At 42.6% G+C, this 26,577-nt stretch overlaps 2 protein-coding genes across 2 annotated transcripts; both read left to right on the top strand.

The window, feature by feature from the left end:
- The first annotated feature begins 590 nt into the window (after nucleotides 1-590).
- nsd3 (nuclear receptor binding SET domain protein 3) lies at nucleotides 591-19,313 on the top strand. Its single transcript, XM_084025428.1, has 25 exons — nucleotides 591-942; nucleotides 3,239-4,089; nucleotides 4,666-4,914; nucleotides 5,024-5,186; nucleotides 5,301-5,455; nucleotides 5,770-6,390; nucleotides 6,482-6,743; nucleotides 6,842-6,942; nucleotides 7,407-7,452; nucleotides 7,563-7,693; nucleotides 7,862-7,987; nucleotides 8,090-8,216; nucleotides 8,300-8,500; nucleotides 8,818-8,997; nucleotides 9,679-9,825; nucleotides 12,032-12,188; nucleotides 12,828-13,030; nucleotides 13,138-13,250; nucleotides 13,360-13,506; nucleotides 13,600-13,722; nucleotides 14,023-14,139; nucleotides 14,226-14,367; nucleotides 14,490-14,596; nucleotides 14,695-14,899; nucleotides 15,185-19,313. The coding sequence occupies exons 2-25, from the start codon at nucleotides 3,283-3,285 to the stop codon at nucleotides 15,454-15,456; spliced, it is 4,902 nt and encodes a 1,633-aa protein (XP_083881554.1). The 5' UTR covers nucleotides 591-942; nucleotides 3,239-3,282; the 3' UTR covers nucleotides 15,457-19,313.
- Nucleotides 19,314-20,154: 841 nt separating this feature from the next.
- Nucleotides 20,155-26,520, top strand: plpp5 (phospholipid phosphatase 5). The gene is made up of 8 exons (XM_084025577.1): nucleotides 20,155-20,298; nucleotides 21,296-21,436; nucleotides 21,536-21,644; nucleotides 22,277-22,367; nucleotides 22,476-22,539; nucleotides 22,636-22,760; nucleotides 23,031-23,201; nucleotides 23,417-26,520. The coding sequence occupies exons 2-8, from the start codon at nucleotides 21,366-21,368 to the stop codon at nucleotides 23,584-23,586; spliced, it is 801 nt and encodes a 266-aa protein (XP_083881703.1). The 5' UTR covers nucleotides 20,155-20,298; nucleotides 21,296-21,365; the 3' UTR covers nucleotides 23,587-26,520.
- The last annotated feature ends 57 nt before the right edge of the window (nucleotides 26,521-26,577 follow it).

Consider the following 26,577-nt stretch of genomic DNA (forward strand, 5'->3'; position numbering starts at 1 on the left):
ACCCTGTACATGTCCCCACTGTGGGACTAATTAAGGATTATTTTATCTGTCTTTGTGGTACCTTGTAATAGACTGTGGACTACAATAACTGTGGTTGGTACCAGAAATGATCGGCAGAGTGAGAAGTCTTCCGTCCCCCTCCCATCCTTTCAGCTACAGATCAGGCGAGGAGGCGTAAAAAAGCCAATCAAGACTCTACGTGACGTTCACGTTCGCTGGTGCAAACGTTCGGTGGGCAATAGGCATCTGCATCACATTTTGTCCAAGAATGAACAATTATTCAATACTGTTCACGTGATCATCTTTGAATAATACGACACTATTAAAATTACATTTTAAATTGTTCCCCCTCCCTTTTTTTTTTTTTTTTTTTACATAATCTCCGCCCTCAAAATACGTTTCCTCTTTCATTTGAGTGTATGTCTGACATATATTTCATTTGCCACCTCCTTTTTTGGCCCCCGTTCGCTGCCATCAGAAGTAAACTACACATCCCGGAATGCTCTTCATCACCCCTCCGATCTGTGTGGGTTTTGGCGCTGAGCTGCAGGAGAGACCGACCACAAGGCCTGGACTTAAAAAAAAAAAGCAGGGTGCTTTTGTTAAACCAGAAGAAGAGGGAGCTAGAGATTACTTTTATTATTATTAAGAATACCGCACACAGGAGGGGGGGAGAATTGAACATATCTCGGTGTAGCAGGGTTTCTAATGCTCCAGCACCTATATTGAAGAAGAGCCAAGCTTTGGGATTGGGCAGCGACCAGATAGCGTAACACCCCCCTCCTCCTCTCTGTTGAGAATTGCGTTAAAACGAAAAAGGGAAAGGCCTGCGCGTTATCTATATTACAGGATTTTTTTGTTGTTTGTTTTTTTGTCTCCTTATATATTAAACGAGGAACCGTTGCTGGCTGGTGTATGTGTTTAGAATGGGACACGCTGAAGGTATTGATATTTATTATATTTCCCTGCATCTCTCGACTCGGGCATCTAAATCTGTGCTGCTCCTTTGCTCTCCTCTTTAGCCGATAAGCATGTTTGCCATAGCCGCTGCCTGCTGCATGTCGTCGTCCCTTTCTCTCCGTCTCCGCTCGGACCTCTTTTTTTTTCAGGGGGGTTCTGAGCTATCTTATTTTCAGGCACATTTCTCCCACCAAACCGCCAGCGATGGAGGTATAATCACGCCAGACAATTTGATTTAAAGGGGCAAAGGCAGCCATATTGGCAATGGAGCGTTAGCCTAGCCACCATTAGCTCCCCCTTTCATCTTCTTCTACGCGTGATGCACATTCACGGATAAATAACGGCTGCAAACTGTTAGCCGTGTGTGCCGAAATACACACGGACGACCCTTGCGCCCCCACAGTGTCGTGTTTGTTGTCTAACGGTTAATACGGTCCACATCTTTTTCCACGACTAGCCCCATATTTCAACGCCAGGTAGCTTTAGGCTAACATCGCAGAGAGCTATAAGATCATTCAGTGAAACATGTTTTTGTCTGCGCAGTCGTCTGTTGTTTTTTTGTCACAGTTGTAAGCAAGTATTAACGTTAACCACAACACACACGAAACCAAAACAACAAGACAAGTCGTTCTGGGCAGCTAGTGACCGTTAGTTGACACCTTTTATGGTGTTTACATCACCGTTATCCACCTTTTGCCACCACCGGGCAAGCCTCAGCGTGTTCACACCAAAATCAGTCTATTTCGCTGTGAACGCGCGAGTTTCGGCACATTTAATGAATCATAGCAGATACTACAAGTGTCAAACGTGAGAGGGCAAAGCAGGTACCGGTGGCCGGTCTTTGTTTTGTTTGTGATAGCAAGCCACCATGTGTTTGTGTTGGTGAATTAAAAACACTAAATCATCTACAGCTTTGTGAAGAGAGGCACGGCCACCACAGAGGAAACTTCTTGATCAGAAGTACAAGCTGCCTGGAGTTTTTTTTTTAGTGTTTTGAGAACGAGTTTAAGATGATCAATGGTGATATTTTTGGTGAGGATCTGTCCTGTTTGTCTATTAACATTAACTCCGTGAGTTTATCAGGGCTTCAAAAATATATCCAGATTACTTAAAAACATGGATTCATAATTTGAATGAAATAATCAAAGTTCCATTAAACTGCTCGTTTTGTTTGACCAACAGTAAAAAATAAATCAGTTTGTTATCATAGTTGACACATTTACATATGAGAAGCAGTGATTTATTTTTTGTTGTTGTCAGTTTTGCTTGAAATATGTAGTTAATCTTGTGATCATTTCAGTTCTTGGGAGCTGAGATAACAGTTGAGAGATGCTGTATGTATTTTCAGGATGATGTTAAATGGCATGAAATATCTTATGACTTCATAAAGCTTCAAAGCTGGATTACCTGCCAGGTAAAGCGTGGTACTGCTCTGGTGGCACTAAAGGCCTTCAGTCCCCCTGGTATGCAAATGTTTTGTTTGCAACACATGCAAATTTGGTTGCAAATGTGCACCACTAAGCACAATATTAGTTGAAATTGGAAAAGCAGGTGCTACATTATTTTTAAGATAATTTTGTGCTACCGGTCTGACAAATTCACCTTATCTTTCGGTTTTAGTTTAAAGAAATTAAACACCCAGCAAACCACCAACCATACTGTTAAAATAACATTTTAAATGAAAATAATTATTAATAATTTATTAATTTTGTGTGCCAAACAAAGATGTTTTACTATGTCTGCGGTATAGGTCCATAGGGTAGGCCAGGATGTCTTTGCAGCATAACAATATTTAATTAAAAATGGTATCTTGACACACATTTGGCGTCTAACAAATATTGTACCTCCTGGGATTTGGTGGAAGGGCTGCAGAAGGGTAGTAGTTAGTAGTGTCTCCTCACAGCACGAGGGGCCCGGGTTCGAGTTCCGGTTGATTCCTTCTGTCTGCATGTTAGCGTGGGTTCTCTCTGGGTACTCCAGCTTTCTCCCACTGTCCATAGACCAGCAGGATGAGGATAGGTTCATTGATGACTCTAAATTGCCCGTAGGTGTGTGTTAGCCCTGTGATAGGTTGGCGACCTGTACAGGGTGTAACCTGCCTTCGCCCAACGTCAGTTGGGATCAGGAAAAGCGGTGAATGATTATAGATTGCCTTATTGTGTGTGTGAGTGAGTGTGTGAGTGTGTGTGTGTGTGTGAGTGAGAGAGATACTTGGGAACAACTGATTTAATCACAGCCCACCAGTTTCTCATTTAACTGCATATATCTCTGTCAACAGGTCCAGTCAAAGAAAAAGACAGTTAAGGATGCAGGAGCCCAACAATGGATTTCTCCTTCTCTTTCATGCAAGGGATCATGGGAAATACAATTCAGCAACCCCCTCAGCTCATTGACTCAGCAAACATCCGACAGGAAGGCACCTGTGACACCGGCAGTGATCCAGGCGAGGATGGTGGTCCCTCCTATGATGCTGCCCTGGATGCAGAGTTTTCCTACCCGCCGTCAGCCGCGGAGGACATGTCGCAGGTCTCCAACGGCTACCCGCCTGGTCTGGGTATATACGAGCCCCAGGCCAAGTTCTCTATGTACTCCCAGTTCCCCAATGGCTCAGCTAATGGCTACGGGGCCATACGGAGCTACGGAGATCACGGTCTCATGCCCGGGGAGGCGACGGTCCTGAGAGGCCCAGGTCTCCAGGAGAGACCCTTGTCTCCGGTGTCCCCCCCTCTGCCCACGCATCACCCGCACCTCCACCACCATCCCCATCACCCCCATCACCACCACCACGTGCACCACTTCCACTCAAACCCGCCACACATACAAACCCACCCACACCCACAGAGTCCACCGCCGCTGCCCTCCCAGCACCACCTGCCCCATACGCCTCACATCATGACCCACACTCTACCCCCTCCTCCCCCGTTAATCCTGCCTTCCTCCAGTCCTCCCCCCTCCCTTGTGGACAGTACCCCTTCTTCCCAACCCTCCCACGCCCTGTCTAACAACCCTGGTGGAGTGCTGAAGAAAACCAGCTCTCCAGAGATCAAGCTGAAGATCATAAAGACATATCAGAACGGAAAGGAACTGTTTGAATCTGCGCTCTGTGGAGACCTGCTGCAAGAACTGCAGGTAGTGAGTGCATGTCCGAAACACACACACACACACACACGCACACACACACACACACACACACACACACACACACACACACACACACACACACACACACACACACACACACACACACATACACACAGAAGGCTGTAGCTATCACTGAAGACATCACGATCATGTCCTTTTTGAATGTCTTTTTATATTTTTCTCCAAGAAATTAGTTGTTATCCATTAAGGAGAGGATTGACATTAATTGCTGAAGTTATTTTTGAGTATTAAAATATTTTACTGGCTTCAGCTTATCAAATGAGAAAATTAGCTTTTTTTTAATTTGTAAATGGAATATCTTCATGTCTTAATCAAAACAATCAATTGATTATTTGAGAAAGTAATCTGCACATAAACAATAAAACATAAGTTATTGCTAATGCTAACCACATCTCTTAAATAAGCGGATATCTGAGGAAATTTTGATTTCAGCAGACAGAGAGATCCATATTAGAGTTACCTTTTTATATATATATATATTTTAAAAAATTCTCTCATCACCACCGTTTTGTCTTTTTTTTTCTTCTATTTTCTACACTTCAGAAGGAGTCTCAGAAGAATGAGGCCACTCAAATACAGCGCAGACATGAGAGGAAGAAGGAGAAGAGGAAAAAGAGTGCAAGGCAGCTGCTGCAGGTCCAAGAACAGAACCTGGACCAGAGCCAGGCACAAGCAGGTATCACGGAGCAGACGGAGGACGTCCACGACCAGCCCCAGCTGATAGAATCACCCTCACCTGAGACAGAGAAGCCTCAGAAGGCCGCTATAAAAACAGAACCAAAGACGCCAAAGGCAAGAGCACATCAGTTCCCTCTGGAAAGCAGTTTGAAGTATTTGCACATCAGTCACTGTAGATTGTAGTAGATGTTCTTTTAAAGCAGACTTCCTGTTCCATGTTTAGGTTCCGAAGGCCCATCATCCATCAGTGATCCAAGAGACGGGCTTCTGTAAGGAGTTTGTGATAGGAGATCTGGTGTGGTCCAAGGTGGGCACGTACCCCTGGTGGCCCTGCATGGTCTCCTCTGACCCACAGATGAAGGTCCACACTCGCATCAACACCAGAGGTACGGACACACATGCACCAAAAATAACTCGCTTGAATCTGTCTGTTTTCGTTCAAAAACGTTTGAATGTGCAAGGACAAAAATACCACAGCTTGTTTCCCTCGCTCTGTGCAGGTCACCGGGAGTATCACGTCCAGTTCTTTGGCAGTGTCGCTGAGCGAGCGTGGATCCACGAGAAGAGGATAGTCTTGTACCAGGGAAAGAAACAGTTTGAAGACCTTCAGGCTGAGACTCTGCGCAAGGCCTCAAACCCTGTAGAGAAACACAAAGTACGTACAGATGCATCTAAGAAATGTTGTCAGACTGATCCAATACATGAACAATACATTTTCCAGTTTTTTTCAGGTGCTGTGGAGGCATTTCAGTCATTTAACCAAAGTATTTTTGGTTGAAAACCTGAGCAAACTGTAATGATGACACTAGATTTATTCCATGTATGTTTTTTTTTTTTTTGCATTTTTAACCATCATGTATCAATGGATATTTGGGTAAGCCAATATTGATGATAGCTGTTCTCCAGATGGACGGGTCCCATGTAAAAGTTCATAATTTCTTTGTGTGTATTTGGTGTTTTCATCTCCAGCTCCTGAAGCCCATCCCTCAGCGTGAGCGCTCTCAGTGGGAGGTGGGCGTGGGCCACGCCGAGGATGCCTTTGTGATGTCGCGGCAGGAGCGAATTGACAACTACACCTTCATCTACGTTGACCCAGACCCTCATGAAGGCACGTCCAGCAGGAAGCCCACCATCAGGGCCGAGAAACGAAGCCGGCGCTCCAGTGGTTCAGTCAGTAAGAAGGAAGAGGGAGGAGTGAAGTCACCAGAGAGAGAGCAGCCGCCACGACGACTGCTGCCACGCAGACAGTGTAGTGTTTCAAACACAGATGACAACGCCACCTCCCAGGCCTCAAATGAAGAGAAGAACCAAAGGGGGGACCAGCGTAAGACCAGTTCCCCAAAACAGAGCGCCGGGTGCGATGCACGACCGGACTCGCCGCCACCAGTCAGAGCCTGGAAAACTGCAGCTGCCAGGAAGCTGCTGCCACTCTCCATCACCATGAAGAGGCTGAATGTGGAGATCACAAAGTGTGACTGGCCTCTCCTGCAGAAGAAAGCAGCTCCGTCTCTGAAAAAAGACCAAGAAGAGAAGGAGGAGAGAGTGGCGAGAGAGGCCCGACAGCCCGACCTGGGATACTGCTCTCCTGAGGTTGGTGTAACTCATGCAGATATATCCTGAGGTATCCTGTAATATCCTGAAGTGTCTGTTAAGGATATTCAAATGTTGATGCTTTCAACAGGACAGCAGAGCTAAACCTGAGCCCAGTCCAGAGGAGGAGGAAGACGGGGACGAGGTGGAAGAGGTAGAAGAGGTGGAGGAGGTGGAAGAGGTGGAAGAGGTGGAGGAGGTGGAGGAAGTGGAGGAGGTGGAGGAAGAGGGGGAAGTGGAGGAAGTTGAGGAAGAGGGGGAAGAGAGGAGAGGCTCCCCCGCCAGTCGGAGGAGTGAGGAGGGAGGCATGCAGCAGACCTCCTCTCCTGGATCACACCACAGTAGTCCACACGGTTGGTAAAACACAGACATGCAGGTTTTTAATGAGTATGTGACGTGTTTGTAAAGTCAATAAGGGATGCATCTCTGTATTTTTTTCCTGCGTGTTCAGGTTCTCAGGAGAGGAAACTGCAGCGGCGCTCAGTCAGAAGCAGGTCCGAGTCAGAGAGAGGCAACGATCCCATCCCTAAAAAGAAAACCAAAAAGGAACAGGTATCAGTCCTCCTAACCTGATATTCAGAACAAAAACAGCACTGTACGTTTCCCAGTTCGATTCCAGCCTGTGCACCTTTGTTGCATGCATATCCCTCTCTCCCCACTGTAGACTGTTTTCTTTATTTTTCTACACTGTCAGCAATCTAATGAAGGCCGAATATAATCAAACAAAAATACAAGGAGTGTTAATGGTACTGGTGAGGCAATGAAATATGATCAGGGAACTGAAGTAACAGATTCATATCTTTTAAGGCTTATCAGATTCTAAAACACTGCAGAGGTTTGTAATCTCAATAGAGGATTATGTAATTACTCACTTTACTTCACTTTACAAAGTCATCCACCTCCTGTGTGTTTGAGAGTATGTAACATATTGTTGAGTTGAAGTCAGCATGAGCGAGGCTACGATGCAGTGTTAATTTCCTCAAGCTAAACTGTTACTCCTTTTAATCCCCTCACAGGCTGAGATGGCTCCAGAAACCACACTGAGGACTGGTTCACAGAAAGGTAGCGGATCCTTCTTTCATGCCTCCTGTAAAACCTCTGTGGTGGAAAATTCCTATACTTTAAAACCATGAAATTTATTTTTTTTAACCCCCTCGTGCCTGATCCTCTAGGAGCCAGTGAGATCTCGGATGCCTGTAAGCCTCTGAAGAAGCGAAGCAGAGCATCGACAGATGTTGAGATGGCTTCTTCTCAGTACAGAGACACCTCTGACTCTGACTCGCGAGGCCTCAACGACCCACAGGTAGGCTTAGAAAACAAGTACGGAAATAAAGAAGATAATCAAAGGAATAATTGATACTTCATTTAATAATGACAATAAGTTGTTGCAGCCCTGTCCTTCCTATCTGCACACTTTAAAGAGCAGTTGAATTGCAGACATCAACACGATCTCCCTTGCTTCATCTCACAGGGTTTATTTGGGAAGAGTCTCGACAGTCCAGCAGCAGCAGACGCAGACGCTTCAGATACTCAGTCTGTGGACTCCGGCTTGTCCCGTCTGGACGGCGGCACCGGCAAGAGAGACACAGTCTGCCAGGTCAGTCATGCTCTTGGATTTATCTTCCCTGCTGTACCCTCTAAAAGCTTGCAGTTATTGATTTATATGAACCATCTTTCTGTGTGTTGTTTGCGTATGTAGATCTGTGAGGTGTACGGAGAGGGTTTGGTGGTGTGTGAAGGTGAATGCAGCAGACAGTTTCACCTGGACTGTCTTGGTCTGACATCCGCACCCGAGGGCAGATTCACCTGCCTGGAATGCAGAAATGGTGAGCGAATGGGGATCCATCTTAACTATAACGTTCTGTTGCATTTGGCTGCGTGCTAGCACTGAATCTCTTTCTTTTTCTAGGCAATCATCCTTGTTTTAGCTGTAAAGTGGTGGGCCGGGAGGTGACGCGTTGCTCTGTGTCTGGGTGCGGTTGTTACTACCATGAGGACTGTGTTCGTAAACTCCCGGGCACCACCAGCAGTTCTGAGGGAGGCTTCTGCTGCCCTCAGCACAGCTGCTCTACCTGCTGCCTGGAGAGAGACCTGCAGCGAGCCAGTAAAGGTAATTTCCCATTACATTTAGGCTTGCTAGCTGGTGTTATTAACCAGTAGCAATAGGAAAGAAAGCTCAAATAATGCAAGGGTGAAGACTGTACTTCCCTGGTGGAGAAGTGCAAGAGGAAGATGCTGTGTTGTTTTTCTTGAGGGAAATTAGATTGAAAAAGAGAGCACTGACAAAATCCGTTTTTAAGATCTTGCACTGTACACATCCATCAGAATATTTGCAGACACAGTCCTGTTACAATCATCCGGTTTCACCTGAAACTAAAGGTGCTCTGTCTGAAAGCCAGCCGTCCCTGTTCTCTGCCTTCCGTCCAGGTCGCCTGATGCGTTGTATCCGCTGTCCGGTGGCCTACCACACGGGAGACAATTGCGTGGCGGCAGGCAGCGTCGCCCTCACCCATCACATCATGATCTGCAGCAGCCACAGCAGCGCCAAGAGGAACGGCCTCCTCACCTCCCCCATCAACGTGGGCTGGTGCTTCCTGTGTGCCAGAGGTAAGCTCTCACAAGTGCACCTGCTAACGGCCTTCCTCTCCTGCAGCCGTTTTGTTTTTAGCAGTGAGCTTGAGCCAACTATTGTGGAAGTTCTTACTATCTCTGGAAGATTTTGCTTCAGCCTTGTGACAAACGGCACAATCAATTCTTCCTGCTTACATTGGGCACCAACAGGACCTGATCACCCTTTTTTTAATTAGTCATATCTGCATCAGCATCTCATGAGTGAAAACTGAATCCTCCTTTCTTTAGTTAATAATTATCTTCTTAAAAATGACCTGTTTCATGTTTGGCATTGTTAAATAACAGTGCTGTGAAATGTAAGTTTTCCATCACAATACTAATACATAATACTATGAGTGATCCAGGCTGTTACAGTGCACTCTGCTTAAAATGATCCCATTTGTCCTGAATGTTAGTAAATGAGTAAACACAGCATTCACCAGTTTTTTTTTTATGACTTTCAACCAGTTTAGATCTGATGTTTTGCCTGTCGAAGGATGAGTCGAGTGCACTGTTTAGCCTCTTTGTGTCGGGACCGCCGTGTGTGTGTGTGTGTGTGTGTGTGTGTGTGCGTGTGTGTGTGTGCGTTTGTGTTCGTGTTCTCTTTTTGTGAATTTTTTGGGTAATTTCGAGTTTGACTGCGGCTCACCCCCGTCTCTTCCTGTGTGTCTTGTGTAGGGCTGTTAGTGCAAGACCTTACTGACACCATATTAAGTTCATATGCCTATAAGTCCCACTACCTTCTGACTGAGTCAAATCGTGCTGAGTTGAAATTACCTATGATTCCCTCTCCTTCGTCAGCTACCAAAAAGAATGTTGGGAAAGGTAACTGAACAGTTTTTCTCTTTCTCCTTTTGTCCCACTGGTCTGTGTTTGTGTTGTGCCTGCTCCCCCTTTTTTGTATGCATCTTTCATTTAAAAGCCTTGAGGTGCAAATTTAATTAACTGGTTAAAAAAATGCAGTTAATTTTAATGCAGAGTAAAGTAACCCCAGCCAAGTTCCCTAACACTAACATATAACAGTGGGCCTCATGCAAGAACAGTTTTGTTTGTTATTATTCCAAACCTTTTTTGGAGGGGGGGGCTATGAGAAGTCAGATTTACTAAACTTGTTGTGTATTGTTGCAGTAGGAAAAGCACAGGTGTAAACAACAAAACTAATTAAGTTAAGCTGCTAAAGCTGTGTCCTGCTATTCTGCATGCTATCACACGATCATGGCTTACTTGGGCATTTGAATTGAACAGATTTTTTTTATAGTGTTAACACCCACGGGTTTCCTACTATGACGAGTTAAACGTCTGCTGTGAGAAGGGCTTGTTGCAGTCATCGTTAGCATAATTGACATCCCCAAAATTGGCTATAATGGCTGTTCCTCTTTATTTGTGGGCAACTTGCATTCAAGTGTAAAACATTGAGCTGTTGATGGAGAACAGCAGACGGAAATGCAGCATGCATTTAGCAGTGTCAATGGTGTTATTAGAGGATATGAAACAATTCGAAAATGTCGAAAATTCGATTTTTTCACCAGTAAAATCACAAAATCTTGCCCCCAAATGAACAAAAAAACTTTCAAACTTTTAGTAAATTGGCAAACCATGATAATTTGATCTATTGTAGAACTGCATTTTTATTTTGTTATTAATATTTATTGAAGTTGATTTCAGCATCATGTTTAATCTCCCATTTAGAGCAAGGCATCATTATTGTCATTATAATTTTGAAAGTCTTGCGGAGAAAGACGGACTGTCTGAATGTGACCTGCATGACAGACCTGGACGGCTCGTGAATATCATTCATGCCCCAGAAGAAGTTCTCCTAAATCACTTTTACGTGCAACTTGAGAACAAATGTATTCGTATGTATGGCTCTTGCACTAGGCCCACTGTGAGATTAGTTGGTGCTATGCATGAACGGTCCATCTGGGTAGATACAGCTCTGCAATGCACATTGTCAGAAACAAGATGAATCAGACATTTATGTCCATTTTCTCTGCTGGGAAAAATATAATTGGTCATGAAACTGCTGTACGATGCTCTGGATTAGTTCAGGTTCTGTCTGTGGTTTGTGGAACTTTGTCGCTGCTGGAGGCGCACCGCTTCTCTGCTTTCAACACTCTGGGCTTGTTGTTTTATTTGAAAGGCCTCCTCACCTCTTTTATGCTGACTGCAACTAAGTTTTATTTTTGACTGAAATCTTCAGATGAAATGTTGCTCACCTCATTTTCTCGAGCTTTGACCTGCCTTGGATGGAATATAATCTCAATCAAGACTAGATTCTATTACACTTAAGCACAAATTAGTACAAGTTCTAAAAAAAAAAAACAACAACAACAACAATTGCTTAATCATAAAAAAAATGTATGATTCCATGCAAGCTGGTCTGTGCAGGATGCAATATGTGTGATGGGAAATGTTTGCTTTACCGGCAGGACTGCATGCCTGCTTTTTGCCAATAATTTGTTTTTTGAGTATAACCCTGATTCATTGTTAACTTGCTGGCTGATTTTATTCCTGTGCTGCCGCATGTATTTCACATATACTGGTCTTGGTACAGTGCTCTGAATCTGATTGTCAGACATGCTGTAACTGCTGTAATGAAAGTTGTAATCGACCTGAGAACCCCATGCTGGGGTTTCAAACTGTGTTCAGTCTTTTTCGTGCAGTGTGGCTCTCACAGGTGCCTTCACTCAAGCAAAAAAAATCTCCTGGCATTAGTTTTAATTTTTAGTAAAAAATGCTCAGATGTTATTGCGGTAGCGTTTGACAAAAAACATCATATTCCACCAGATGTTGGAAAACCACGCCTTGGTGCTGTATTTGTAGCATTTCTACTTTTCTCAGGCTTGTCTGCAAATGAGATTCAGAGTTTGTCCAGGTTTTAAGGTGCTTCACCTAATCATACACTCCTCCTCTCTTTGCATACCCATTACCTCACAACGCATGCACACACACACACACACACACACACACACACACACACACACACACACACACACTTACACACATACATGTTTACATCATACAAATGTAGGAGGCAAGTTGCTGTGCTGCGACACATGCCCGGCTTCCTTCCACCCGGAGTGTCTGGAGATAGAGATGCCGGCAGGGTCGTGGTCCTGCAGTGACTGCAGGGCAGGGAAGAAACCCCACTACAAACAAATTGTCTGGGTCAAACTGGGCAACTACAGGTACGCAGACAGCACCGGTATTAGACTGCTGCGGGTTGTGCAACTGTCAGTTTATGGTACGGTTACATTTAAAGGATAAGTCTGGTGATATTCTATATTCAAATTCCTATGAAAACTCCAAAACCAAACACAGATTTATGTCCTCAGTAGAAACAAATGGAGTTTTGGGCTGAGATGGTCTTTTTTATAGAATTAAAATATTAAAATATATATATATATATATACAAAAAATAGGATATCACCAGTCTTATTGTTAAAGTTCAGTGCATTTAGTTTGCTTTGCACAAACGCTGAAACAGGATGTGATTTGATATTATAGATGACAGGTATTCAGGAAATAGGTGTTTTCCTGTCACACAAGACTGTGCTATTTAACACAGTTCATAGTCTGCAGGTGTGGTACAAGATTAAAATGTGGTCATCAGACACAGATAATGTCACATTCATTTAAGCAAATGTATCATGTGCCAAAAAAAAGCATTGGTCAGATTTTTGCCTGATTTTTGCAAGAGCGTTTGTCAATTATTCACATAGTAAATTTCGAGGGGAAAGAATGAGGAGCAAAGAAAATGTTTGAAAAGATCCCCACCCTTTTCCTAGTCCTTACTTTTCAATGTCTCTGTGCCATTTCCCTTGCAGGTGGTGGCCAGCGGAGATCTGCAACCCTCGCCTGGTGCCATCAAACATTCAGAGTCTTCGCCACGATGTCGGTGACTTTCCCGTCTTCTTCTTCGGCTCCCACGACTACTACTGGATCAACCAGGGCCGCGTCTTCCCTTACGTGGAGAATGACAAGAACTTTGTCACGGGTCAGATCAACATCAACAAAACTTTCAAGAAAGGTACATTTATTTTCTCATACTTTTAAGACAAACCCGTTGTGATTTTTCTGCTTTTTTTTAACAATACAGTAAGGATGAATCTCTGAAATGTTGCTGGTGTGTTTTAGCTCTTGAAGAAGCAGCCCGGCGTTTCCAGGAGCTTAAGGCACAGAGGGAGAGCAGGGAGGCTCTTGAGCAGGAACGCAACTCTCGCAAACCTCCACCCTACAAATCCATCAAGGTAATGTAAATGTATCATCCCACTTAAGACAAATAACCCAACAATTGTATAAGTTAAACAAGTCTTCAGTGTTTTTACTCTTCCTGTTGGTGTTTTTTTTTTGTATCAGTCCAACAAACCAGTGGGGAAAGTGCAAGTGCACGTAGCTGACCTGTCTGAAATCCCACGATGCAACTGCAGGCCAACGGATGAGCATCCTTGCAGTCTCCACTCACAGTGTCTCAACCGCATGCTGCAGTACGAGTGTCATCCACAGGTCTGCATATTTGTTCTTTAGCTCGTTTCTTGAACAATAAAAGCAGTAAGGCAGCCACTAAAAATCCCACCATGTTGTTGTTGTTGTTATTAGGTGTGTCCTGCAGGAGACAACTGTGAGAACCAGTGTTTCTCGAAGCGGCTGTATGCAGAGACGGAAGTGATAAAGACGGACGGCCGTGGCTGGGGTCTCCGGACCAACCAGGCTCTCAGGAAGGTGGGTGTGGAGCCTTTCATCCAATGCAACATCAATGGCTCACTCTTATTAATTTGTATCGACTTCCATCCTAAATGTGAACTGACCAAGACCTACATGATGAATTGCTTCACTATCAAGTTTTTTTCTTTATCCTTACTAGCTTCCTGTGATATTCTTAGATATATTGTAGTGAATCAGAACGTCAATTCAAAAGGCTTTGGAAATCCTTGTTCTTGATAATGATCCACAGCCTTCTCACTAATTGTAGGTAATTTAAAATAAGGGTGTATAAACGTGACATTTGTTGTCTCACTCCAGGGCGACTTTGTGACGGAGTATGTGGGAGAGGTGATTGACTCGGAGGAATGCCAGCAGCGAATCAAACGCGCCCATGAAAATCATGTTGCCAACTTCTACATGCTCACCCTCACCAAGGTAACTAATCAGTGAAGCTGGGAACCCTAGTTTAGAGGAGAGACCTCCACCGAAGTGGTGTCTTACTGTCCGGTCTTTCCTCACAGGATCGTGTGATAGACGCCGGCCCAAAAGGAAACTCGTCTCGTTTCATGAACCACAGCTGCAGCCCAAACTGTGAAACCCAGAAGTGGACGGTGAATGGAGACGTTCACATTGGACTCTTCACCCTCTGTGACATTGAGGCTGGTGAGTTTGCACGGAAACACAACACGCATATGTTCTGTTCCATCCTCACGTATGCACTGCATGCGCTTGGAGCCAGCTAGATGATCCGTTTGGTGTGAATCTGTTCTCCGGTGCTTCTGCAGACACAGAGCTGACGTTCAACTACAACCTGCACTGCGTGGGCAACAGGAGATCGTCTTGTCAGTGTGGGTCAGACAACTGCTCCGGATTCCTCGGGGTGCAGCCGACGGTGAGGATATGTACCTCTCGTTGTCATACATCCCGTCTAGTACTTTGGAAACTGTGTTTGATAACATTTTCGTTCTTTTTATAATGGTTTTCCTCCAGAGTGCTGTGGTGATGGAGAAAGAGGAGAAGGCCAGGAACGCCAAGCTGAAGCCGAAGAAGCGGAAGCTGCGGCCAGAGGGCAAACACATGCATGAATACTTCTGTTTTTGCTGCGGAGAGGGAGGCGAGTTGGTGATGTGTGACAGAAAGGACTGTCCAAAAGCGTACCATCTGCTATGTCTCAACCTCACCAAGCCACCCTATGGTAATGACACATTAATGCGTGTGTATTAATCTGCTGGTTTTAGGAGCATAACATAAATGTCGAATTGTGGATCACTGGTTGCATAAATCCAGTGATTGTGTCGTGTTTTGTCTCAATTTGTGGAGGCCTGAAGGAAACAAGTTATCAGTGATTCACACAAGGAAGACACAAAGATCAGAGCATATCTGGAAAAAACAAACGTAAATTTGATTAAATTTGTCTTGAGACCCTTTTTGGGCGTCTCAAACCCCAGGTTTGTAACCGTGGTGACTTCTATGTCTGCAGGACGTTGGGAATGTCCCTGGCACGACTGCAGCATTTGCGGCGCACCAGCCTCGTCTCTCTGTGAGTTCTGCCCTCGATCGTTCTGCCGGGATCACGAGGCGGGGGCGCTCACCGCCTCCGCCCTGGAAGGCCGCCCCTGTTGCTCCAGTCACAACCCCGTCAGTCCCCTGGGCTCCAACTCCAACTCGACCCAGCTGCGCCGCTCCGCTCTGAGCCCCGCCAGCGTCAAAGAGGAGCCGGAGGCGGAAGTGGGTCAGCCGGCTTCAGAGTGACACCGCAGCTCCTTCAATACCTCATTCCCTGTAAAGTGCACTCCTGTTGGCCTCCTGGGCTCCGATCTGAAGCGGCGCACGACGAAAGGGAATACAGTGCTTTTTGTTTTTGACCAGTGCAATGGCCGAGCCGAGACACGCCGGTGAACACCTCGATGCCGATTGTTATGAGAACAGAGCGACTGGAGTGTCGGCGGGGGAAGTGACCAGGCATTCTTGTGCGCTGTTTTCTCTCCTCTCTCGCCATAAACACCACTATTATTGCTCCTCACAGCTCGCTTGTGCCCATCAGAGGGCCAAGACCACCACCTCAATATGGTTCTTTTTGTTTGTTTGTTTTTGTTTTTTTGTTTTTTTTACAGCTGTGCAAATTTAAGTGTTCAACATCAGATACTGGCACTTTGAAGAACTCAACAAGTGAGGTGTAAGGAGAGGAGGAGGAGGAGGATGTGAAGCTGAACCTCTCCACCGCCACGCTGCTCCTCTCCATGTTAACCTGCTGTAAGCTGTGTTGGGCAAGTCACACAGAACGGCTGTACGGAGACAAACCAGCCTCTCCCCACCTACTCCTCCTTCTCCACAGCCGATTCTCACTCCAGACGTGATCCGTCGTTGTATTTATATCTTCTTCTTCTCCGTGGAGGATAGAAAACGGGGGGGACGGGGGAAATGACTGATTTTTGTGCAATTCTTTTCAGGACCACACTACATTCCAACCTTCCTTAGACATCATTTTAATATACTTATGGGTATAGATGAATATAATTATATACAATATCTATGTTTGTTAATGTTTACAAACAGATTCTCTCACCTCATCTCAGTGAGTGGTGTATTATGTTTGTTTGTTTAGGTGTTAAGCATTACACAGACCTCCTTGTGAAAATAGTCCTACTAAGGTGAAATATAATGGTATATAGTGTAATGGTATGACATTACAGAAGTACTTGTGATTTTCATATTGCCAGTCTCACTTGCCATTGTGTACATAATTGGCTCATAATATTGTAAAGTACGTAAAGATCAGGAGGGATGGAGCCTCGCCCTCTGGTTGTTCCTGGAAGAAGGAAACACTTTTTTAAAACAACAAGACAGATAGATTTTTTTTCTTTTCTTTCCTTTTTTCAATGAACGTTCTGCTCCCACATTTCCTCCAAACAGTTGCTGTTCTTTGTATTGTAGATGGAGGGGCTCAGCTTGTGATCACTGGTGCTGTCTTAAAGTATTGTTATTCAACTTTAAGTTTGATTCTGGCTGTAATAACTACTGCCCAGATGCAGTCCATTTCAGTAACGTTGTGTACTGTGACCGCTTTGACACTTATTTTTTTTTTTTTTTTTTTTCATTTTCATTTTGCCAAACTTTTCTGAAAAGCACTTTTTACACAGCTTGTCGCTACACAATTTATCTAGGTCGTACATATACAGAAATGTGTATTAAAAGAACATTAGACAAGTGTTTCAAAATGGATACCTCTTCTTGTAGTAATGTCGGAATTTAAACTGTGTTGAAACTTTTCTCCCCCTCAGAAACGTGGTGAGTTGGTGGAGTTGCTTTTGTTGTTGTTGTTTTTTTTTGTTTTTTTTAGGAAAGTGGCTTGAATGCTGCTGGTTTCTTTTGGCACAAGTAGGAATGACTGCCAGCCCGGCTTCGAACAGAAAAAGCCCACAGTGTTCTCGAAAAAGATGCACTTCTTTGTTTTTCCACCTGGAGAAACCTCCTCAAGGCTGGGCTTTCTATGAAGACGTAATGGTGTAACAGTCCACTCCAGTATGATGTACAAATACAAACTTTCTGTACAGTGTTTTTAATCGCTCATCTGTCAAATCCAACATTTTTTGTATTTATTGCACCACATTTTATACCAATTTCTTTTTCAATCACCAGTGCAGTAATTTGTCTCCCTCTCCAACACGGTGTAAGTGAAATAGACTATTAAAAAAAAAAAAAAAAAAACATGGTGAGTTTTACACAATATATCTGTATTTAGTCTTTGCATATGTTTTTTTTTTTTTACATTTTGTGTAATGATTCCACACTTTGGTAACAGCCGCTGCTCATCGACCCGTATCGTGACTCACTGTAAGTGGTGTTAAAAGCAGTGTGAAGCAGTTCAATATAGGAATGTAAAGTTTCAGTTTCCGTGGTTATTTTTTTTCTGTCTTTAGCCTGGACTCAAGAAAGTTTATCTGTAAACATGCCGCAGCCTTTTGCTTGTGATTTTGCCCTGGTGACATAACCATTTGTTTGTGTTTTCTGCCCTTAAATTAAAAGAAACAAAACAATTTAAAGCCTCTCATTGTGGTCAGTCTTTAGAGTCTGGCCAAGGGGTGAAACTGTGCCAATGTTTTTCAAATAATTTCAGTTAATTTAGGGTCCCTTTGAATGCAGAGTACACACTCCATATACAACATTCGTTCTAATAAATCCTCCTCCATGAAGGTTTTAATGTCCAGTTTGTTGAAACCGTTTCATAGAGGTGTTGAGTCAACTTCATGGTAATTTTTGCAAAACGACAAAACTTGATGATTTCTTGCTGCTCCCAAATTTGCCAAACCCTTCACATTCAGACACATTTTTGTTCATGAATGAATTGTTCAGTATCAGGTGGGGTGCATCATTAAGTCACTTTTACTTACAAACTTAAAATGGTTTGCGTGTGTAAACTTGAATTTTCTTCTTTTTTTTTTAAATTTTATTTATTGGAGTTTTGTGGGGGGGTTACACGTGTGATTTTGTGACCGCAGGCATCCTTGACTCTGGTGTGTGTGGCTTCAGAGAAAATGTCTGACTGAGGAGTTGTGATTATAAAACTTGTCTTAAAGCCTTTTTACTTTTTTCTTTTCAAGTTGACTGCTCAGCTAAAAATGCATGCTTGTAGCATCAGACACTGGTTTAATCCACTTCCGTTGGTCTTTAAATACCTATTTTGTTTAAATGCCAGTGTTTTGTCTTTATTTGTATTCCTTTTTTTCACACCAGATTGCACAGAGATTGTGTAAAAGCCTTTTATCTTCTTTTTTTTTTGCACCTCGCATGATCATTGTGCCAGTTTGTCCTCTCCTGCCCTTCTCAGCTCAGCAAAGCAGTATTATGTCTGCCTCATTTAAGTGTCCCAACGTGCATTCTTTCATTCACTTTAAATGTGATGTTTTGTTGGCTTCTTCTCATTGTAGTGCCCACATTTCTTATTAAAATTACAGCATGTTTTTCTCATTTAAGTGGCCCTTAAATATGCCTGAGGAGGATTTTTTGTGTTATGGGTTAATATTATTTTTATATTCACTTAAAATTAGGATGGATTCCCCCTTATGTCGAAGGGGATATTTCAGTTCACTGTGACGTCTTGATTTTTTTTTTTGTGCAATGTTGCCGACTGTCTCTTTTAACTGACATGGGGTCAGAGCAGAAATAGTGTTTGAATTAATAAATGAATAAATAATTCACCTCCATAAGCACTCATCTCTTTTGACTTGTAGTAAAATTACTTACAGTAACTCTAACTGGGGTCATATCTATCTCTCTTGGTGTTGCTTCAATTCAAATGTGGATGAACACAAAATGCCATGTTTATTACTGTTCGACCTGTGTTACTGCATACTGCATATTGTTGAAGAACATGTAAATAGTTTACATTGAACTTGCATAGAATCATATTACTGTGGCGTGCTCTTTTTTTGCCTGTACAATTTGCTTCTACATGTGTGTGACTGTTGAGACGACACTCTTTTTGTACATGACTTGTCTTTTTATTTGAGAATATTGATTCTGTCCTTTTTCATTCTAAAGTTGAGTTTGAAGAGTTCAGACATGCCTGAAGTTTGACTTTAATAAAGCTGTACTCTGTCTCAGTGAAATACTCTCACTCTATGGGATTTATTTTAACATTTTGAATTGACTTTTGTGTAATAAAATAAATACTTGATGAAAATAAAACAGAAAGATGAATTCAAATGATGACTCAAGCTTAGTAGAAGTAAAGCAATAAAAGCACTACCTACCGTTAAAGCGAACAATACATGTACTGACAGTGCATTCTTTTATACTTTAAAGATAAGGACATTCACACCTGCATGAGTGTCAGAAATAACTAGGGACAAGCAAAAGTTTAATTGATTTGATGGGAAACTTTACAAAAGGCGTTCATTCTAGCTGTAATATGACGTGTCTTTTTGCAAGAACCTGTCAAGACAGGAAGTTACCTACATGACCACTTCCGGTTTGGAAAGCACTACGAAGCTCCACATTTTCAGGCTCTTATATTGTCTAGTAATAATCTATTTTTGATTAAATATTTAGTTAAACTGGTGCTTATGGAATAAAAAACACGATAGTTTAAACCTCAAAGGTCAAACAGCAAGCTCATATAATATATAGATCTTAAATAGTGCCGTTCATAATCTTTAATTTACAAGCATTCCTGATGTATGGTAACAAACAAATTAGCCACAATAATCAACATGCTTCACACACTCAGTTGGTTTGAAGTCACGGGATACATGTTACATACATGTCATATTGATGTGTTAAATTGTATCGGTATCGTTCCTACAACTGAATGATAAAACCGTGTGGTACATTCGAAATATCGAGTCGAGATTATTTTCTCCGATTTCAACATTTAAATACCCACTTTTATTTTGAAAGTCTGTGAGCAGGTGAAGCTAGGATGTAGCCGTTAGCTTGACGCGGCGCTCATCTCTCCGTGGCATCCCTGTTTCTCTCAAGTGCTCAAATGTGAGACTTCCACCGTCGGCACAAACATAGCATGCGGAGGCCCGGATCCTTTTAACGGCACACGTTAATTTGAGGATGAAGGGATAAAATAACGACCCGTTAAAGGTTAGTAACGGAACTGCGATTACCCTGTTTGATAACGCGGAGATGGGCCAGATGTCTTGTTTGACAGATGTTGCTAGCTAGCTTAGCTCAGTATGCTAACATCTTGTTTCCTGGCTTGATGCTAGCTTGTTTGACTTGTTCTGTGAATCGTCAATAGTCGTGCATTTCATACTGTTATTTTAGAAATGCAGGCTTAATGGCATATGCAATGTAAATACAGTTTTCTGCACTGGTGCGGCATGTTGGCCTTTCCATCAGGTTTTAGACAGAGCAGTGACCACACAGAGTCTAAGCTGAAGGATACACAACATCATCTTCAGTATTTCATTAGATATACTCAGAGTAAAAGTGGTTGAGACCTCATAGAAGGGAGACTATTTCCTTGTGTGTTGGGTTTGGGGTTGTTGTTTTTTCCCCCTTCTTTATAGAGACAATAATTGACGAAGGAACAAGGGTCACTATAACCACTGATCCGTGGAGCCGTAAAGCTCATTGAGAAATCCTATGTTTTACACTTGACTGTGTTTTGAAATCTAAGGAATAGGATGCACCCCCCCCCCCCCCCCCCCTTTTTTTTTTAAGGGAAAAAGCTTATAGATCTGCCTATCCTGTACTCTAGAAACAGTAACTCTATTACATAATTTGTCCACCAGAGTTCATTTTTCAAATGCAAAAGTCCAACTCACTATGCATCTTGGTCACAGTTTTTTTTTTTTGTAATAACCAAATTTAAGAAATCCCAGGCAAGTTGTCTGTGTGTTAAAACTCTCAAGTAACAACATTGGTATTCTTTGCACAAATCAGCTGAGTCCAGCAGGCTATATAGTAATCAGATATACTGTTTTTCCACTTGCACACTCACAATCTCTCTGACTAATGAAATATATATATATTAGATTTTTCCTTTCAACACCCAAATTAAAAGCATTAACTTAAACTCTTCTTCTTCTTCTTCTTCTTCTTCTTCTTCTTCTTCTTCTTCTTCTTCTTCTTCTAGTCCCAGTTAAGTCATATGAGATTGGAGTGGCGATGTGTGCTGTTGACTGAAGTCCACTCTAAGAAACAAAATGAAGAGGAGGCTGCTTCGTGGTTTCCTGTCGGAAGTTTCCATCCGGCTGGCGCTGTTGCTCGTATTCCTGTATGTAAATCTGAATTTGAATCATCAGTATCATAACTTTATGGATGAATTATTTAAAATGAGGAGGAGACAAACATTGCTCTTTTTGTATTGGTGTAGTGTGACGGAGCAGCTTCCTCCTTTCTACCGGGAGATCCAGCCAGAGGAGATGTGGTTGTATAAATTCCATCGCGTGAAGAGTGACCACGTCCCCACCTCTCTTATGTTTGTAAGTAATATATCTGCACTTGAAAGAGGAACATAATAAACCCCTCAGTTCAGTTGTTCCCCCTCGTACATCATCCATGATAACAGTCTGAACTTGCTTTCCTCCTCTTACTGTGTTATATATTATTATTAATCCCCACCTTCCACACAATCACTGGGTCCATTACAGTTGATAATCAATTTGCAGGGGCATGTAAAGTCAAGTGAATGTGACGTATTTGATTTGTGTTCTTTGCGTGATAGAGCACAGTAGGTTGTTTTTTCAAAGGCAGAACTCCTCAGCAGGAGCATTACTGTGGCAGAGATGGTGAACATAAATGCCCGCTGCTGCCATAGATTTTACTTTACTAAGAAGACTCTATTTTTCAAGGAAATAAACTTTAACCAGTTAATAAACCTAGAGCAGAAAAGACTATATAAACTGTGTTCTTCCCCGGAATTGTAATATGTGTAGAATTTTAAGCAATTTATAGTTAATAGTCTTAAATATGGACAAATACTGGGCTTTTAAGAGGAAGGGCAAAGACAAAAACCTCTTTTGTTATTAGTATATCTTTTTTCGTACAGATGGACATAAGTTTGCTTTAAGTGCATTACAGTTGTTATATTATCCTCTTGATTTATCTCCACCAGAGTGTGGCTGTTTTCACCCCGCTGATTGTAATCCTGGTTTTCACCTTCCTGAAGAAAACCGAGCGAGGAGATCTGAAGGAGGCCACGCTGGGTACGAAAGCTGCATGTAGACATCTGGTTTTCCATATTTATAAAAAAAAAAAAAAGTAAACTTGTCTAAACTTTTCATGATTCCCTTCTGTTTCCCTCTGTCATCCAGCTGTGACTTTAACTTTGGTGCTGAACGGAGTCTTCACCAACGTCATTAAACTTGTCGTCGGCAGGTAAACATTGCAAACAGACATAGCGAATGGTACTGAGACCCAGCGTCATACTGAATAAAAGCCTAAATCTGTCCTCTGTGTCTGTCCCCACCTCAGGCCACGGCCGGACTTCTTCTATCGCTGTTTCCCAGATGGTCAAATGAACCTGGAGTTGCGCTGCAGTGGCGACCCAGATGTAGTCATGGAGGGCAGGAAGAGCTTTCCCAGTGGGCACTCATCCTGTAAGGGCCTTTAAGTCAGTAGCTGGTACATTTTCAAAGCAAAAAACAACAAAAGCACAAAGGGAGCAGCGCAGCATACAATTTATTTAAAAAAAGTTGTACATGTATGTCAGTGTGTTTTAGCCTCCGGGCTCTTATTTTGTTATTTGAGCAAGCACGCTACTCTTAAAAAGCATTGATCCATCTCCTCCTTTTGTTTTGGTTTTTTTTCTCTTCAAGTTCTCTCCGTTCCTGTATAAAATGTCTCCATCCTTTCTTCTCGGCTCCCAGTTGCTTTTGCAGGGTTGGGTTTCACAGCACTGTACATCGGTGGAAAGCTGCGCTGCTTCAATGCAGCGGGCCAAGGCAGAGCATGGCGGCTGTGTGCCTTCCTCACACCTTTACTCACCGCCACAGCGATCGCTCTCTCCAGAACCTGCGACTACAAACACCACTGGCAAGGTCGGAAATGCTCAGAATAGCACAACAAAGAAATATGATGGTTTAAGAGTTAGTTGTTGAAATCTTGTTTTTGAAGTTGATTAAAGTTCATAGATAAATGTATCTTAGGGTTAAAATGCATCCAAAATGTTAAATATGAAACTTGGAAAGCATTCATGTGAAGCTGTGGAATCAAACTCTGTGTTCTCAACTCCTTCTCTCTCTCCTCCATGTAGATGTATTGGTGGGTTCTCTGCTGGGTCTCACCTTCGCCTGGTTGTGTTACAGACAGCACTACCCTCCTCTTCAGGACGCCGACTGCCACAGACCTCTGCGTCACAGAGAGACTGTTCCTGCAGCACAGGAGCGCAAACTGGCCAACTCCAACTACATCCTGCCTCTGTAGAGCCGCTGTAACTGTTACTGGCGTCATTCATACTGAGTTACATATTCATCCTTATACTTCTGGATTTCGCACCCCGACGGCTGGGCGGGTTATCAATATTTATTGTTCATCGTCGATCACTGTAACTGTCTTGTGGGATTTTTGTATGGTGACACACGGTTTATTTTCTAAACACAATATATTTACAATATGAAGTGACAGACATCATCACATCGGAAAGTTACACCATGAATATCATGACATGTATTATTTTCCATAAGGCCCAGACCTACACACCCTGTGTGTTGTACCTCTAGATCACATCACTTCAAATACTCACAACAGCTGAGCAGGTCGACTACACAAGCTCTGCACTAATAGTCTACTGCCTGTCAACCACCGGCTCAACTGCTGTGTTTCTCATGTAGGGACACTGTTCGATTTTTTTTCCAAAAGCAGGGTTGAGACTAAAGGAGAAATATTCAGTGATATTTGTGCGTGGATGTTCATCACTGACTTTGGAAAACAATACGCATGCTCAGGCATGGTCACGAGAACTGAATGTGCAAAAATAGACTGAATGAATAAATGAAACAGAGAGCATCAGCTGTTAGTGAAGACCAGCCCAACTAGTCACAAAGTTAACTATCAAACGGGCACAGTTACCGGCTAGATGGCAGTGGCCCAGAGCAGAAAACATATGAAGGAGGAGTTCATTGAACCAATACATGGGTTACAATCTGTCCACCATAGCACACAACCGCTCGTTATCATGTGCCTGAATGTTCTAAGTTTTGGTTGTTGATGCCACTTGAGACAGCTCCTCTCACCAGAGAAAGCTGAGATAAAGCTGGCACTTCCATCATTTGGAAGGGTCCGCCTTAATCTCAGTCGTAGCAAGAAGACAGTTGAGCTAAAATAAATGATCGGCACCTATTTGATTGGACAGCGACAAAGTTTGTTTATGTGCATGGTACGGATAAATTCCTCCTAAATCATGAATTGTACTTTGATACCGTAATTTCTGAAACCAGCTGGCCTCTGTAACTTTTAGTAAACATCACTCAACCAGGAGTTTATAATGTGTTTTGTTGGGGACTATTTTCTGCTGCGGATTAATACATATTTAATGCCCATTTGCTACAACAATATCTGCGTCACAGATGAATAATATATGTCAGCAGTTGTTAGTGGGATTAATTCATTGTTTGTTTAAAACGTTTGGTGACAACAAAAAAGTAAAGTTTACGGACTGTATGGTATGTGTCGACATATGGCCCTCTCTGAAAGCACCTTTATGTGGAAAGCAGGTTCATGAAAACCACATGGCCGGCTTCATATCTCTGATCTCTCTGTCGTTATATTCTGAATGTTTCCATTCACTGATTGTTTGATCGCTACGTGGAAAGGGTTCATCCACTCAACCCTCAGTGTGACTCATGTAGCAGCTCCACTTATCCCCTCTCGCTGTGCTTGCTATACTTTCTTTGTAACAAATGATAATTACATCTTGGCTCTGACTGGACCGCGAGTCCTCTAATGTAGTTAATATGACTGTAATGGGTGGTCTCAGGCTTTCTGGAGGTCTGTTTTTTTGAAACTCTTCTGGCTCATCTGCAAACGCATCTAAAGAGCGAATGTTGAAGAGACGTGGCGTGCAAGAGTTGCTTGTTGGAGTGACCGTGAAACCAGATCTCTGATGAACCTGAGGTGTGACTGTAACCTCTCCAGGTGATGGTGCTAGCCTCTCAGTGCTCCTGCTGGTCAGGTTTTCTATCCTGTTTATAGTTTTACCGGCAAGTTTTCTGCTCAGTTTTCATCAACTTTGATTTTGTCTTTTTTGTTTCCTTTTTTCTGTTTGATCTTTCTGTTCTGTTTTTAATTGTGTTTTTTTTTTTTATGGGGGGGAAACATCAAAATGTTATGTATACATGACAAACCAAACCTCTTCATGTTTCTGTTTGCATGTGAATCCAGCCAAAGTTTTGCAGGGTCAAAGCACTTTTGCTTGTCGCTGTGAATCAAGCTTGAAGCAGCTGGGTCGCAGTGTTTTCAGACCAAACGGATACATTTGTGCCTTTGTTTACCACATTACTTTGTTATTCTTAGTTAAAGAATGAAGCACATGCTGCATGTAACAGTGTATGCTCTCTGTCACGTTGCAGACACAACTTCGTTTTGAATCTCCACGTATTTTGTTTCTAATGGTTTTACAGTGTACAGCAGTCTGTTGGGAAGATACAACATGATGTTTAGATGTGGCATGCTGCCTTTGTTTACCTCAGAAAAGAAAACCCATACTTTCCATAAATGTTATTGTAGATGGAGTCAAATGTGAAGATTTCTTGGTGGAAACATGTAAAAGTTACAACGGAGAGTGTAGGAAAAGGAGGAAAAAACTCACTTCTTTTTACAAAACTTTGGAACAAATAATGGCTTGAATTAGGGTATTTATGAGATGATGTACAGGTCTATGTGTATTTAATTTTCAGTACATAGTTAACTTGAATTTTGATTATTTGTTGATTTATGTTATAAAGGTGATAGTGTTATTTCATGAAAAAAGGGAATCATATTTGCGGGTTTCTGGGGATTTTTCAGTTCATTCAACTTTTGCTGCATTTTGATAAAATCCTGCATGTTACACAACTAGCAACATATTTCCTTCATTGCTCCCTTCCAAATCCCCACATATTCACCTGTTTCTATTAATTTATGTGATTTTGGGGATGTGAATACTGTATGTATACTTTATGAGATTTTCTGTCATGACGAGGGGTGATACTAAAACTTGCCTATGCTTCTTTTATGCCACGCTCATCAGACTTTGCCTTGGCTTGTAGGACGATAGCAGATTCTCATTAAGATACAGTATTCTGTTTGTACATGTTGTGATGCTTTTAAAGACTCTTTTGGTGACACTAAACAAAGTTTCTAAAAAATATTGCAATATGCACTGTCCTGCCTATTTTTCTTTTTGAGTTAGAAATGTGTGATGATTGCAGGTTTCGA

Source organism: Eutrigla gurnardus, assembly GCF_963514095.1.
Source record: "Eutrigla gurnardus genome assembly, chromosome: 13".
Classification (NCBI taxonomy): Eukaryota; Metazoa; Chordata; class Actinopteri; order Perciformes; family Triglidae; genus Eutrigla; species Eutrigla gurnardus.